Raw genomic sequence first — 17,720 nt, 5'->3', positions numbered from 1 at the left:
CGTCTATGGAGAAAATGAATGGGGAACTTACTTCTGGGCCAACGACAGGTAGAGTGTCTTTGATCTATTCCGGTGCAAACTGCCCCTCTCAATCAAAGAAAATAGAAAGTAAAGTGGCTTTTAAAAGGAGGATTAGGAAACTGTTTTTTAGCAACCTTCCTGCATAACCTGTCTTTTCTCAATGTGATGTGTGTGTGTTGATTCGCTGATACCATTGTCTGTTTTTACGGTTTTTCGGTTCGGTCGAAGTAGAGCACTTTTAGGTCTTGATTTATGTTTTTATTCACACTTTAATCTCATTTAATGTTGTATTGCACTTTACCAGATGCCCGTCTGTCTCCACAGGGGACACTCGACACAACAGGGACAACGATGGAAATAGCTCCTGGACTTTTTCGTTATATCCCTGACACTGCATGTATTGTATGTCTTATGTATTGCATATTGTCTAATCCAGTGGTTCCCAACCTTTTTACACCAAGTACCACCTGAGAAAGTAGTTGGCTCACCAAGTACCACCATATGACCGACGTTAAAATACAGTCTATTCAGCTATGCACAGTTCACGCAGGAGGCAAATTTATTCCAACCTGCAGCCTATGTGCAACCTGCAGCAGCTGCACTTGTGCTGGGTTGACTGCTGTCTTCACCTCCTTGTGCTTCATCGTTGCTGCTCTCCTCTACTACAGCTCTTTTACGATTCCCTCCCGTTTTGATCCACTTTAGCATCCCTCCTCGTCTTTGTTCACCACTTGTGTAACCATGCGGGGCGGGCAGGTAATTGTGCATGCGCAACAGGTATAGTGTCCGTCAGAAACAAATATTTGTTTCTAAATCTCAAGACAACAAAATAAACCTCAATTTCAATGATCACAAGTTTATTTTCATTCGTAGTATTATTTTGATAGATAAACATGTTTTACAATTGATTTTAAAGTTGGGTTTATTTCATAATTTAAACATTGGGATTCCAGGGATCAAGTACCACCAGCAGGGGGGGGGCGCAAGTACCACCTACCTTGAGAAACACTGCCAATAATATTAATAATTATTATTATTATTTCACTTTCACATGTTTGAAAACTACTACTAATGACCACCATGGATTTTGCACAAAAACTAAAAACTTTTTTTTTCTTTCACAGAGCCTTCCAAGTACCACCAGCAGGGGGCGCAAGTACCACCTACGGTACGCGTACCGTAGGTTGGGAACCACTGGTCTAATCAAATCAAATGAGAAAAGTCAGGTGCCGGTTGAGCTCTACATACAGTATCTATGGTGTCAACACCCAGTCTCTAGTCCAGGGGTCACCAACCTTTTTGAGGTCGAGGGCTACCTGAAGGGTAGAGAGTCATGTGGGGGGCTACCTGTTGAAACTTGCTCGATTTACCTTTAAATAATGAGTATTATGCATTTAATCGAGACATACACTCTTTTCTTTCACTGTTGTGAAGAAGAACTCTTCCTCCCACTCCTCGTGAAATTGGTCATGTTTTTCCTTTCGCTTTTCTGCCATTGTTCTTGCTTTCCATCATTTAGCTTAGCCGACTGATATAATCATTGGCAGCTGGCAGTCGCACTGTCGCAGAGTGAATGACGTATAGTGACGTAACGTAAAACTAAACTTTGACCCCAGCCCAGGCGGATCAAAATAGTTAATCAATAATTAATTATACACAGACAATAAATTATACACAGACAACAAACGTTTTTAAAAGGTATGCATTGTTAAACCAATTATTTTCTACATTTGTGTGTTATTGTAGGAAGGGAGGAGAAAAACAAATAAAAAATACATTTTTCTGATTATATTTTTTTGTTTTGTTTTCCTTTCTTTCCCCTGTGTCTGAGCCTGTTTGTCTGTTTTGTCTTGTTTGTGTTCTATAAAAAGTTAAAATATGAAAAAAAAAAAAAAAAAAATCTGAACGTGGCCTGCGGGCACCACAGCACCACCCCGCGGGCGACCAGGTGCCCGCGGGCGACCAGGTGCCCGCGGGCACCGTGTTGGCTAGTCTAGTCTAACACTTTTGTCTTAAGCATCAAGTGTTTCCAATAGATTCAGAACACTGTCTGGGCCTTCTTAATTTCACACTGTGGGTCACTAGGCCATGTTCAGACTAGGAGGCCACATCTGATTTGTGAACTTTAGTGACCTATTAATGATTCTATCCAGATTGGTTTTATGAGTCTGGACGCTCCAAGTCTGATTTGTGTCACTTGTCCCAAACCACATATGGAGGTAGTTTCCAATCTGCTTTCGACTGATGTGACTTCAGTGTGGACGTGCTCATCACCCAAATCAGATTTGCGAGTGTCTTTTGCAGGGGGCGGGGACTTGAAGAGCAGAGAGCAGACATGCAAACACTGCCAGAAACATTGTATGTTGGCTCATTGGCTTATTGTATCTGGACCAGTGTTGGGCAGTAACGCGTTACTTAGTAAGTAACGCGTTACTTAGTAACGCGTTACTGTAATTAGTTACTTTTTTAGTAACTAAGTAATATAAGGCGTTACAATTTCCAAAACAGTAATTAATTACAGTTACTAATCCAAGTAACGCATGCGTTACTGCGTTACATGATTGCCTGCCAGAATGCAGTGTTTTCTATGTAAAAGAAAACATTTTATCCTTACCGACTCAGGTGGACCGTGAGTACGCCGACGCACACATATACGTCATAGTGTGTGTGCGCGATACAGCGTCAGAGCGTGCGCGCTGGCTTTCAAAACAAACCGAGTCAGGAGCAAGAGACGAGCAAGAGAATATGCGGGGATGGAGGCTAAATTGAAGGCGACGCTGGGTGAGGTAGACTTGGGTGTGTTCACTGGATTAACAGATACACTTTGCCTTCTCGTCAAAGCCTTTCTCACCGTAGTCAGACGGGCCGGCCCAGGGAATGTTGACAGATCATCACTTTTCTTTCAGCAACGAAGCTTGAAACGTTTGCATTGAGGCTGTTGTATTACCACTCCGAGTTTCCGACAGTAACAGCATCTTTCACTCACGTTATCTGTGTGACTGTCTGATTTCATTTCGTGTGAAGCTAGCCAGTCTTAACACACCACTTCCTGTTCTTTCTAACCGAATTTCAAAGTAAAATGCCTTTGGCTTTTCGTTTAACATAGCCTATATAATACCAAAGCGAAAATAATTAATACAGTGACATGCTAGACGGTATTTGGGGTAAAAATAAAAATAAAAGTAACTAGTAACGTAACTAGTAACGTACCTAGTTACTTTTTGAAAAAGTAATCAGTAAAGTAACTTTTATTACTTTTTTAAGGAGTAATCAGTAACAGTAACTAATTACTTTTCCAGAGTAACTTGCCCAACACTGATCTGGACACACAGATCTGACTTGAACACTTGCCCAAATCAGATTTGTGGCAGTGCGGACACACTCCCAAATCAGATTTGGGAAACCAATCAAGATAATGATGATTAATGACTTTAGCAGCAAATCAGATTTGCCTGTAATGTGAACATGGAGACGGAAGCGATCTTTTATTTTTTCGTTTAAGAAAAGTTTTCCATAAACACAGAATCGTTTCAAGAAATGTGTGTATCCACATGAAGCAACTGAAGCCTCCGTAGTGTAGGCTATATGCCAGGCGCTGTACAGTCACAGTGCAACCGTGTGGTCGCCAAACCTCTCACTTCCCTATTCACGTTGTATTTGCGAGGGATATATATAGAGCATCCCGAGTATGTCCGTTACACTCAGGATTTACATTTAATTTCATTCCATTTTGTCCAATATTAAAATATTCCAGAATTGCATGTTGTATTAAAAATAAATATTCTTTCTATCTAACACGTTGAGCCTGATTTTGTTTGTGTTATTGTAAAAACTTAGCCGCCGCTAAGCCTTCTGGGAAATATCCGATGAAGGGAGGGGAGGGGTGGATGGGAAGAGTCAGCTGTGGAGCCCTGAGGATGTTGTACACGCTGTTCTCCGTGTCCACTTGTTGCTGACGGTGGTAATAGAGGAGCATTATATTTTGCTGCAAGAGCCCTAACAGGCTCAGTAGCTGCTGTAGCACGAACGCTAGTGCACTGTAAGCCTAAATTGTTGCTGGCGGAGAGAGGTGGGGCTATGGCGTCATCGGTTCAGGAAAGATGCGTATGGGCTGTAAACACGGAAATGCAAGGGTGGCGTCTTCAGATTTATTCACTCTGGGACCCGGTTTCAAAAATTAGCGTATACTCCCAGAACGTATATACTCCCAGAACGCTGGTTCCGTCTGGACGAAACGTCTATACGAGAAAAAACTTTAGCGGATACACCTAAACTCGTCTCCGTGTGGACATGGCCTAAGTCACAGTATTGCACAACATCAGCATCGTGATGCAGACCATGTATCAAGATGTGTATTGCATTGTCTGAGAGGGAAAGAGACTCGCCCCTAGTGTCTGTGTGTGTGTGTGTCTGTGTGTGTGTGTGTGTGTGTGTAAGCGTGCGTGTGTGTAAGCGTGCGTGCCTCTTGTTGGGGTCCTTGATGAGCAGTCCTGACAGCAGGGACTTGGCGTCAGCAGAGAGGGTTCTGGGGAACTTGATCTCCTCCATGAGGATGAGCTCAAACAGCTTCTCGTGGTCCTGGTTGTAGAAGGGCAGCCGGCCGCACATCATCTCGTACGTGACCACGCCCAGGCCCCACCAGTCCACCGCACGCCCGTAGTCATTATCCTCCAACACCTGCAACGTACCCACAATGCACTCTGTTCACACACAGCACAAAACTCGGCTACAAAGTGCTTCACACGGCTGGTACTGACTCTGCAACGTACCCACAATGCACTTTGTTGCTTGTTGTTTTGTGACACTAAAGGTGTCAAAATTAATCGATGCATCGCGATGCCGACGCGTGAATCGAAACGATCGCCGATGGATCGTTGAATCGTTTATGTTTAAATTGATGTTGACATTCAGATTTTAAAGCACTTTCGAAGTTAAAAAAGGGAGTTGATATTTATCTGCCTGCTTGTATTAACTGATGAAAAAGTAGCCACGTGCAGTAACAATATAGAAGATGGAGGATGTGATACTTGGAGCTGCATCCAGATGAATCGTAATCGAATCGAGTCGGGACTTTACACTTTGATCATTTCTAAAACAGCCTCTGTTTTGACTTGCATGTCTGTTTGGTTTCTAGTCGTATCTCCTCTATGACCCTTTATTTCTATTTTATTTTTTTATTTAGTGCAGGAAAGAGATGAGCTGATGAGCATTTGTTGTTTTTCGGCCATTTTCCATACTCTGCCATACTTTTTATGCAACGTTATTTTATTCAATCAGGGTTCCTACACATTTTTCAATTCAACAATTCCATACTTAATCCAGACCTTGATTTTGTTTTGAAGGTTTTGTCTGGTGTTCAATCCGATTTATGCAGATAGATATCTTGCCCCTGCTGAATAGGTCATATCACTGTATAGATGCAGATTGTGCTTCACAGTAGGGCTGCACGATATGCCAAAAAAATCATATTGCGATTGTACCGACAGATATTGCGATTGCGACATGCCGTGGGCAATCTTTCACACAAAAATAAAATAGAAATGTGATTTGATTTTGACTGTACCAAACGAGCATGTTCCCCTACGTCTGGAGAAGATCATTTGTAGGCCGGGACATCTCTGTAGCTCCACACTGGTTCTGTTGTGACGCATTTTTCCTTTATCAGATAATTGCAGCTCCTGTGATTTGGATATTGCACTTAGCCATATCGCGATTTCGACTGCGATTCGATTAATTGTGCAGCCCTACTTCACAGCCACAAATATGAGAATATGTGAGAGTGGCAGAGTTCCTCCCCACTTTAGGCCGTGTGTCCATCTAGCTTATTTTCATCAGCTCCAGCGTCCTTTTTCAATTGTTTCCAATGAGGAGAGAGCGTATGCGGGCGCACACGGACGTCTAGAGAAAGTGCGCTGCTGCGCCGAGCATTTATTTTCAGAGCACTCCGGCTTTTTGTGTGCCGGCTCCCAGCACTTCCAGCTGAAAATATTTTAACTTTTCAGAAAGACGCTGGTGTCGGGTCACGGGTGCTCCTTTTCTGGCAACCAATCATATGGAGAAACTATCACAACAGAGACAGAAAGGCTCAATTGTGGGAGCAGATTGGCCAGACACTTAATATTTCTGGTGAGTGTTGAGCTAAATCACTGTATGTGTGGTGGTGTTAGCTAATGTTAGCTGTCAGCTATCAAGCTGGCTACCGCACTGAGCTAACGTTACTTTCAGACTGCTTCCTTGCATATTGTGCGCTGAGATCAGCACTCAGCGTACATCCAGCGTTTAACTGTCAGAAAAAGACGCTAGATGGACACATGGCCTTACATGTTAATTTTCCCAGACCCGATGTTCTTGACTGGATGCGATTTTGGTGCAGACCCTATGTTCTTGACTGGATGTGATTTTGGTGCAGACCCTATGTTCTTGACTGAAAGTGATGTTGGTGCAGACCCTATGTTCTTGACTGAAAGTGATGTTGGTGCAGACCCGATGTTCTTGACTGGATATGATGTTGGTGCAGACCCTATGTTCTTGACTGGATGTGATTTAGGTGCAGACCCTATGTTCTTGACTGGATGTGATGTTGGTGCAGACTAGGGGTGGGAATCGCTGAGTAGCTCACGATACGATATCGTCACGATACTTGGCCCTCGATAACGATATATCACGATACTGCGATACTGCGATATATTGGAAGACGATACATCACGATACCTGTGTAACAAGTGAAAAAAATACCTCTGAAGGCAAAAAATCATGTATTATGCATTTATTAGCAGAATTGACATGAACTCTCTGAGTTCACTCACTCACTCATACCATTTTCGATACCACGGAGGAAAAGTTACACATTAAGTCTTTTTATTATTACTATTAAAACAAGAAAACCTATATAACCTACCTACCTACCTATATAATTTCTAAAAGTAGATATTAATGATCAAACATTTCCATTCATGTAGCCTACAGTAGTTATGTTTTTGTTTCAACTACAAACATAAATAAAGTCAACTTGAAACTATGTTTCAACTACCACACACAGCATAATATTTTAGCCTGTTTATTAAAAAAAAAAAAAAAAAAAAAAAAAAATTAATAAACATATCGATACTTGGCGCCAGTGTATCGATAACGTATCGCGGGTGGAAATATCGCGATAACGTGGGTATCGATATTTTGTCCCACCCCTAGTGCAGACCCTATGTTCTTGACTGGATGTGATGTTGGTGCAGACCCTATGTTCTTGATTGGATGTGATTTAGGTGCAGACCCTATGTTCTTGACTGCACGTGATTTTGGTGCAGACCCTATGTTCTTGACTGGATGTGATTTTGTTGCAGACTTTTATGTTCTTGACTGGATGTGATTTAGGTGCAGACCCTATGTTCTTGACTGCACGTGATTTTGGTGCAGACCCTATGTTCTTGACTGGATGTGATGTTGGTGCAGACCCTATGTTCTTGACTGGATGTGATGTTGGTGCAGACCCTATGTTCTTGACTGGATGTGATTTTGGTGCAGACCCTATGTTCTTGACTGGATGTGATTTTGGTGGGTATTTCATATAATGCATGATGACAGCAGCTGGCTAATAAGATTATTCTTCACATCAACAAAATCTGTGGACTCAAAGTGGCTCTACAACAACAGAAACGCTATTATGTATCAGACCTGAACCACAACATTTCCCCCAATTTCCCCATACTTTCTTTTTCCAAATTCCCAAACTATTCAAGACCTGGAAATGATCAAATCCATTTGTTATACTTTTCCAGGCTTTCCAGACCTGCATACAGTAGGAACGCTGTTCAATAGTGGTACATTTTCATCACTGCTTCTTTGTGTTTGATTTACAGTCTTGTACAGTATATTTAAAGGTCCCATTCCGTGCAAAAGCTGTTTTTACTTGTAAATGCATATATACTGCTGTCATCCCTCCCTGTAATGAGTGGTCACAAGCTCAGAACTGCCACAGTTGGATTTGTCCCTATCCAGCTTCCCCCTGCAGTCTCCTTCAAGCCACGCCCCCTAACGCTCTGTTCCCCAGACGGGGTATTGGGACGTCACGATGGTCCTCAAGCATACTGCGCGGGTCTCTCTCACACAAGCTACCTGCACCATTTTGTCTATAGCCACAAAATTAACACTTCTAGCTGGAGCGACGCCAACTGTACGTGATCCAGCAACTGCGGAGGTGCATTCGGTAAGTCTAGGCATTTTGAGATGTCCTCTTTAGCGTAGCAACCGTTAAGTTAGCGATAGCTCGCAACCTAGCGTGCTGGTCCACAGACGCTAATCTGATTGGCCGCTGGGAGCCTGGGGCGGGCTCTCCCTCAGCGGCCAATGGGAACTGTTAGTTCTGAATATATTATAGAAACAGACCATTCTTGGGAAGCGACGAGATGAGGAAGTGAGAACTCCATCACAACAAACGGGGTTGCTATATTTTCGACAAATTAATCCAGAATCATGTTTTATGGACCAGAGACACACGTTTTTAAGAGGTTACAGCTGCACGAATTGGGACCTTTAATTTGACATGCAAATTTGTGTTATATATTTGTTTATCGGTACACAAAATAAATCGACTGAAGGACAAATGCACGGTTGTCAATCTGATAATGAGGCTCATTCCCGTGTGGTGTGTGGAGTGACCTCTGACCTCTGGAGCCAGGTACTCAGGTGTTCCACAGAAGGTCTTCATGGTCGCAGCGTCAGTGATGCCTTCTTTGCAGAGGCCGAAGTCTGTGATCTTGATGTGTCCATCTTTGTCCAACATCAGGTTCTCCAGCTGACCACAAGACAAGACAAGAGAAGAAGAAAAGACAGGAAGATCAGTTCTGTTCATCGTCTGTGTGTTGTGATTATATATTAAGTAAGTAAAGATTTATTTATACAACACTTTTTAAAACACACAGTTACAAAATGCTTCACATAGCAAGTGGTAGATAATCCAATAACGGCAAAATCAAGGTAAAACAAGATGGACGTGAAAACCAGATTTTGAAAATAAAAATAGAATACAAACACAAGAATGATTAGATGATTAGTTAAAACTAACAAACATGATGACAAAACAAAATCTTTATAAAAGGCTAATAGAATCAGTGTTGTTTTTTGTTTGTTTGTTCTTACTATTGGTTACTTGTCGTGGTATTGAAGCTTACCATATTTCGCTTTTGCACTCATTCTAAGATTTAAGAATGAAATCAAGCTGAACTATAATTTGAACATGGAGCAGCAGGAAGACCCAGGGGTTAGAAATATCACAAAGTAACTGACATGTCCAAGTTAGAAACTGAGAGATTATTCAGGATATCAATCCCACAGGTCCTTTTACACAACAGAAAACTGATCATAAAAAAATCATGTTTATCTGGGTTCCAAGCATCTTTACTTGCATCTGCAACTTTGATCATTTGTGCCAATAGTACAATATCATGTGTATTTGTATGTATTTTTGATGCCATTTTATTTCATATTAGAATCACTTGCAATCACCCTCATTCACTGGGGTTTTCACCCGTTATTTTTCTCTCCTGTGTGTATGTGAGTTTGGTGGTTTCTAAGTTTGTAATTTGCATTTCCACATGTGAAGCTAATATCTCTGAAGTCACTGGTGGCGTCTGACGCAGCGGTGTGTGTGTTTCAGCAGCTGTATGTACAGTATATAGTTCTTACCTTTAGATCGCGGTAGACGATCTTGGCAGAATGTAGGTAATCCAGAGCAGAGACGATCTCGGCGCCGTAGAAACGCGTGCGGTCCTCCGAAAACACTCGTTCTCTCGACAAGTGGAAAAACAGCTGGGAGGGAGAAAACACACACACACAGTTCACACACCTCACATGTCTCCGTTTTAACAAGTCATCCCAGAAATCAGGATCAAAGCACTCATAAGGTGGATATTTTTTGCCGGGTGGCTGTAATGTTTCAATACAGATACAGATACTTTAATATCTCTCTGTAACATTACACATCTGCTTCTCTCTAAATAACGATTAGTTGATTCATTAATTATTCAATGGACACATTTTTTGAGAATTAAGAATTAATTAAATGTTTTAATCATTTATCAAGTAAAAATATAACTTATAAAATATAAAATAATTTTTGCAGGTTACTGCTTTTTCTGCAAGATTTGCTTGGTTTTCCATTTCATATCATCATAAAATTAATACTTTTTTTATTTTGCTGTTGGTCAGACTGGTCAGACTAAGTAAGACATTTGAAGAATCACTTTTGGCGCCGGTAACTTGTGATGCGCACCTGTCAATATTTTGGACATTTTATAGACTAAATCATTAATCGAATAATAATGAGAAAAATATTTGATAGATTAATTGATGATGAAAAATAACTGTCATAACTGATTTTCTCAGTACAACTTCACAGAAACAAAAAGGTAAATGTGAATTCTTGTTTAAAGAAGTCAACATTTTGAAGATATTCAACGTCTTTAAGAACCTTCTGGTACACTTAAAGGAGAATTTGACCTTATTTTCATATTTTGGTGTGTTAATCTACTCACCCAGACATGTCTGAAATTGATACAGTATTGAGCGAGAACAGAGGCCTGTGGGAACCATGCATGTAAAGAGTTTTTTTTTCTGCCACGCATCGGCTCATATCCTAATTATATGATAGAGACAGAACTGGAAGCGCCTCTGATCTGCCTGCTGATCCCAGACTGGGACTGTGTGGGACCTGAGTCTCATGAGAGTCTCACAAGAGTTGCGTGGTTGTAAGAAAACTCAGTGGAGCAAGCCGGCAGCACCAGGTTTCGTTTGGAGTAACGACAGCGTAGCTGAAGGATTTTGTAAGTTATGGCTGAATATTTTCCTGATTTCGAGAATATGGACGATGCATTTGAATTCGATGTCCGCACGTGTTTATTTGAGTCGGAGTAACGCTATATGGATACAAACTGAGGAGCCGGGCATGGAGAGAGGAGGGGGTGAACCACAAGCTACTGCAAGGTCAATTTCTCTCTCTATTTTACAATAACAATCTGAGCCTGTGTCCGTTAAAAAAAGCAAGCTTGTTTAGTGCAGGCTGCCAAGGCAGGAGGGGCATGTGGGAAAAGCGACTGAAGCGATCTTAGTCAATACTGCACCGATTTCAAAAGATTCTGCTCACATGACTTAGTTATACATAAACAAATGTGAAAATAGGGCCCAGGTTGAAAAGTACAGAAATTCTCCTTTAAGATCGACACAGAAACCAAAACTCACTACTGTCCAGACAGAACCACACCCACACGAGAGGAGGGATTGAGGGATGAAATTCTTTGAATCACACCATGTTGTTAACCAACAGTCTTCAATAAGTCATCAAATAAGTGACAAGTGACATGAAGCAGCTCCACTAGCATCAACGTCGTTATAAAAAATTATAATAATAATAAAGAAAAGAAAAAACTGTGCAGCTCCTGACAGTGACCTCTCACCTCTCCTCCGTTCACGTACTCCATGACAAAGCACAGCCGGTCCTTCGTCTGGAACGAGTACTTCAGAGACTGAAAAACACCATTTTATTTCAAAACTAGCCTCAAGGATTTCATACAGGTACAGATCGTTCTGCAACGTTTGACAAGGTCGTGGTGTGACTGTACTCACAGTTAGGAATGGATGCCGGGTGTTTTTTAACACCCTACTTTCTGTGAGCGTGTGAGCAACTTCATCCTGCGATACAGAGGAAACAGAAGACAGACACAAACCAGAGAGTGATACATCAGGAGGCAAACCAGAGAGTGATACATCAGGAGGCAAACCAGAGAGTGATACATCAGGACACAAACCAGAGAGTGATACATCAGGAGGCAAACCAGAGAGTGATACATCAGGAGGCAAACCAGAGAGTGATACATCAGGACACAAACCAGAGAGTGATACATCAGGAGGCAAACCAGAGAGTGATACATCAGGAGACGAACCAGAGAGTGATACACCAGGACATAAACCAGAGAGTGATACATCAGGAGACAAACCAGAGAGTGATACATCAGGAGACAAACCAGAGAGTGATACATCAGGAGACAAACCAGAGAGTGATACATCAGGAGACGAACAATAGAGTGATACATCAGGAGACGAACCAGAGAGTGATACATCAGGAGACGAACCAGAGAGTGATACATCAGGAGACGAACCAGAGAGTGATACACCAGGACATAAACCAGAGAGTGATACATCAGGAGACAAACCAGAGAGTGATACATCAGGAGACAAACCAGAGAGTGATACACCAGGACATAAACCAGAGAGTGATACATCAGGAGACAAACCAGAGAGTGATACATCAGGAGACGAACCAGAGAGTGATACATCAGGACACAAACCAGAGAGTGATATATCAGGACACAAACCAGAGAGTGATACATCAGGAGACAAACCAGAGAGTGATACATCAGGAGACAAACCAGAGAGTGATAAACCAGGACATAAACCAGAGAGTGATATATCAGGAGATTAATCAGAGAGTGATACACCAGGAGATGAACCAGAGTGATACATCAGGAGACAAACCAGAGTGATACATCAGGACACAAACTAGATAGTGATACATCAGGAGACAAACCAGAGTGATACATCAGGAGACAAACCAGAGAGTGATACATCAGGACATAAACCAGATAGTGATACATCAGGAGACAAACCAGAGAGTGATACATCAGGAGACAAACCAGAGAGTGATAATCAGGAGACAAACCATAGAGTGATACATCAGGAGACGAACCAGAGAGTGATACACCAGGACATAAACCAGAGAGTGATACATCAGGAGACAAACCAGAGAGTGATACATCAGGAGACAAACCAGAGAGTGATACATCAGGAGACAAACCAGAGAGTGATACATCAGGAGACAAACCAGAGAGTGATACACCAGGACATAAACCAGAGAGTGATACATCAGGAGACAAACCAGAGAGTGATACATCAGGAGACGAACCAGAGAGTGATACATCAGGACACAAACCAGAGAGTGATATATCAGGACACAAACCAGAGAGTGATACATCATGAGACAAACCAGAGAGTGATACATCAGGAGACAAACCAGAGAGTGATAAACCAGGACATAAACCAGAGAGTGATATATCAGGAGATTAATCAGAGAGTGATACACCAGGAGATGAACCAGAGTGATACATCAGGAGACAAACCAGAGAGTGATACATCATGAGACAAACCAGAGAGTTATACATCATGAGACAAACCAGAGAGTGATACATCATGAGACAAACCAGAGAGTGATACATCAGGAGACAAACCAGAGACTGATACATCAGGAGACAAACCAGAGAGTGATACATCAGGAGGCAACAGGAGCTTTGTTGCAGACTATTTCTTGAATCTGATTGAGGATGTAATTGGTGGAGAGACGCACCAAAATCAGACATTTGTAGATAAGGCAACTGTGACTTAACTTGCCTGATACTAAAGGCTTATGTCCATCGGCAGCTGCCTGAACAGACCCACACCCATGTAATCTGTCAGACGCATGCAGGACCCAACAGATAGAACAGGTGCATATTTTTTCCCCGTACCCCGTACCTATAGTCTAAATTTATACTGATCAAAAACCTATAGTCTAAATTTATACTGACCAAAAACCTATAGTCTAAATTTATACTGATCAAAAACCTATAGTCTAAATTTATATTGATCAAAAACCTATAGTCTAAATTTATACTGATCAAAAACCTATAGTCTAAATTTATACTGATCAAAAACCTATAGTCTAAATTTATATTGATCAAAAACCTATAGTCTAAATTTATACTGACCAAAAACCTATAGTCTAAATTTATACTGATCAAAAACCTATAGTCTAAATTTATACTGACCAAAAACCTATAGTCTAAATTTATATTGACCAAAAACCTATAGTCTAAATTTATACTGATCAAAAACCTATGGTCTAAATTTATACTGACCAAAAACCTATAGTCTAAATTTATACTGATCAAAAAACTATGGTCTAAATGTATATTGATCATTAGGGGTGGGAATCACCAGATAAATCACCCACGATACGATACTAAAACGATACTTGAGTCACGATACGATAGTATTGCGATATCGCCGATATATTGAATATTGTGATATATTGAATATTGCGATATTTCGATATATTGCGATTTCTTACTTTTTCAACTGCAAATGATGTCACCAAAGGAATACTTTGTCAACATCTGGTTTATATAAGAACAATTTTTCAGTCTGTACATCTGACTTCAACCATTTTATTGCAGCAACATTGTCAAGTAGACAGACCAACAACTTTCATAAAAGTCATGTCATAGTTGCATGCACCTGACAAACTGAACTGTTTGTTACAGTCTACTTACGGTCCACCTTAACTGGATGTGTGTGTGGACTACTGTACTTAGGTCGTTTTTGAACAATGCAACTTCACTTGCACAAAACATCTTGTGCAGCCCATTCAGTAACTGGGGAATTTGTAAATGACTGTTATGACAAAACTGTTACTGTTAAAACAAAATGAAAATATGCTACCGTTTGTTTACTGCTGGCCTTGGAACTAAAGTTTATAGTAGCCCGGTGGCCTGGCATGGCCTGCAATTTTTTTTTTTTTTTTTTTTGCAATATCGATACTTGGCGTCCAAATATCGATACAATATATCGTCAGGCAAAATATCGCGATACTATGGTGTATCGATTTTTTCCCCCACCCCTACTGATCATTACAGTAAAGAAGTTCAATACTTAGAAGTGGTATCAGTAATGAAACGAGCGCACATTCTCTATAGCTTGGCATGAACACAAACACGTGCGCGCGCACTTACTTGACCTCCATGCCAAATTTCAGCCTCCTAGGGCGAAAACTGTGGCCGCTAAAGGGTGGTGAACTTTTTGTCGACCGACCGACCGACCGACCGACAGAGTGACTTATAGAGCTGCTGGTCACAGCTGAAAAGCTGTTAGTGCTGACATTAATGCATCTCTGTCATAAAGTGAAATGATTACTGAAAGAGTATTGTCACTGTTGTTGTTATTAACTGAATTTGTGTAGCAGTATAGCAATTTTCAGGACCTTGGCTATGATGACTTCCTTCTTCAGGATCTTCATGGCGTAGTAGGTGCCACTCGCCTTCTCCTTCACCAGAATGACTTTCCCAAAAGTGCCTTTGCCCAGGAGCTTCAGATAGTCAAAGTCATTCATTGTCTAGAGAGAGAGAGAGAGAGAGAGAGGGGGGGGGGGGGGGGTAGAAAGAGAGAATGACAGAGAGAGAGAGAAAGAGAGGGGGTTTAGGGAGAGATACAGTGAAGAAATCTTTTAGCAAAGTTGGTTTTCCCTAATTGAATAAACTCACACCCTCTAATGTAAGACAGTTGTACTTTACTTTCTTCGTGAACCCACTTTCCCTCAACCTGCCTCATCTACTTCTACTGCACCTAGTGATTTCCTACATTTCCCAGAATGCCTTTAGGCAACCCCCAGAGAAAGGGCATGAAGTTGTTTTATTAAATCAAAGGTGGCCATATGGGCAGATTCAAGACTCAAGAACTTTCTTTGTCGCCAATGGAGCAACTGGTGGTGCACTGCAGTACTGCGAAGCACACATACAGTAAAACATAAAACAATATAATATAAAACAATACAATATTATATAATAATATAAAACAATACAATCAATATAGAGCACGGCAGGAATGAGTCTGGAAGTAGCACGTTGGATCTTACGGGGAAAAATCAATGGGGTTTTAGAATAGGGATTTCACTTAAATGCATAAAATAATGTCTATGGTTAACAGAGGTTTATGGGAGCGGTAATTTGGGTTCAGCAGGATAATCTTCACACACGTGAATCACTTTTATGACTTTTGAAACATAAATGGGGGTTTTTTAACACGATTTTTAGAAAATGCTTCAAAAGGCATAAAAGTGATTCACGTTCGTGAAGATTATCCTGCTGAACCCAAGTCACCCCTCCCATGAACCTTTGTTAACCACAGGCCTTATTTTATGCATTTTTGATTGTTTAATTGTTTATTGTGGATCCCCATTAGTCTACACCAAAGGTGAGACTACTCTTCCTGTTGTCCAACACGTCAAATACAAACATAAAAATCCAAAAGCATTGGAGTAAAAACAACACAACAAAAATCAATAAAAACAAACAAAAACAAAAAACGAGTGAGTCAAGGCTCACTCAATATTCATGTCAGTCAAATATTAACAGTATCAACTCTTCTCATAAACAAAAATAAATGTATCGGTCTTCCTGAGTAATTGCACATCATATTATAATTGAAATACTTGATTACAATATACATAATAAATATAATATAATACCGTAATACAAATTCCTTCCATGTTGCACAATTAACAAAATGTATCTTATTATTCATAACTGCAAATTTTAACTTTTTTTTAAACATAAATTTGTTCCTTGCCATAGTTATATTTCTCTGTATTTTATTCCAGTAAGCAACTGCTCTATACATTACCGTCTTTTTCAGTTCATTTGTTTTTGGTAGAGGTAGAGTAAACCGTGAATCTAATGCTTGCCTTGTGGTATATCCATGTCTAGACTTAGTTGGGTCCAGTTGTGCGTACAAGCCCTCTGGTTTCCCAGTATTCCAGCTGTTAAATAAAACAGTTACAAGGCTACATGCTATCCTTCGTTCCACTGCATTTAAATGAAATCCCCATTCTAAAACACAATTGACTTTTCCCAGTAAGATCAAAAATGCCCGGGACTTCCACTACAAAAATACGTCATCCCTGAGGTACTTCATAGTTAGGTGGCTAGTTTCTCAACAAGGAATGAAGGCTAAGGAAAACGGGCCGGATAGGAAGGTGACCGTTTTCGTAAAGGTAAACAACACATCTTAGAAATAAGGTGATAGCTTTTCCACAAAGCTTCTACTGTATTAGATTTCCTCAGATGACTGCTACTAAACCTGCAACACCTGGGAGTGAGTTTATCTTACGTCAACACCTGGGAGTGAGTTTATCTTACGTCAACACCTGGGAGTGAGTTTATCTTACGTCAACACCTGGGAGTGAGTCTTCCTTACGTCAACACCTGGGAGTGAGTCTTCCTTACGTCAACACCTGGGAGTGAGTTTATTTTACGTCAACACCTGGGAGTGAGTTTATCTTACGTCAACACCTGGGAGTGAGTTTTCCTTACGTCAACACCTGGGAGTGAGTTTATCTTACGTCAACACCTGGGAGTGAGTTTTCCTTACGTCAACACCTGGGAGTGAGTTTATCTTACGTCAACACCTGGGAGTGAGTTTTCCTTACGTCAACACCTGGGAGTGAGTTTATCTTACGTCAACACCGGGGAGTGAGTTTATCTTACGTCAACACCTGGGAGTGAGTCTTCCTTACGTCAACACCTGGGAGTGAGTTTATCTTACGTCAACACCTGGGAGTGAGTTTATCTTACGTCAACACCTGGGAGTGAGTTTATCTTACATCAACACCTGGGAGTGAGTTTATCTTACGTCAACACCGGGGAGTGAGTCTTCCTTACGTCAACACCTGGGAGTGAGTTTTCCTTACGTCAACACCTGGGAGTGAGTTTATCTTACGTCAACACCTGGGAGTGAGTCTTCCTCACGTCAACACCTGGGAGTGAGTTTATCTTACGTCAACACCTGGGAGTGAGTTTATCTTACGTCAACACCGGGGAGTGAGTCTTCCTTACGTCAACACCTGG

At 41.1% G+C, this 17,720-nt stretch overlaps 1 protein-coding gene across 1 annotated transcript in view; it reads right to left on the bottom strand.

Moving 5' to 3' along the window:
* Positions 1-17,720, bottom strand: part of akt3b (v-akt murine thymoma viral oncogene homolog 3b) — a 73,787-nt gene that overhangs the window by 12,732 nt on the left and 43,335 nt on the right. Inside the window, exons 5-10 of the mRNA XM_083634608.1 lie at positions 15,080-15,211; positions 11,635-11,700; positions 11,466-11,534; positions 9,700-9,822; positions 8,681-8,809; positions 4,484-4,698 (exon numbers count right to left, since the gene is read on the bottom strand). Of these exons, the coding sequence (XP_083490734.1) occupies positions 4,484-4,698; positions 8,681-8,809; positions 9,700-9,822; positions 11,466-11,534; positions 11,635-11,700; positions 15,080-15,211 (734 nt within the window). The remainder of the gene's footprint in view (positions 1-4,483; positions 4,699-8,680; positions 8,810-9,699; positions 9,823-11,465; positions 11,535-11,634; positions 11,701-15,079; positions 15,212-17,720) is intronic.

This window comes from Poromitra crassiceps (genome assembly GCF_964638095.1).
Source record: "Poromitra crassiceps genome assembly, chromosome: 4".
Classification (NCBI taxonomy): domain Eukaryota; kingdom Metazoa; phylum Chordata; class Actinopteri; order Beryciformes; family Melamphaidae; genus Poromitra; species Poromitra crassiceps.
The sequence above is the reverse complement of the archived record's forward strand: the minus strand, read 5'-3'. Positions and strand labels throughout refer to the sequence as shown.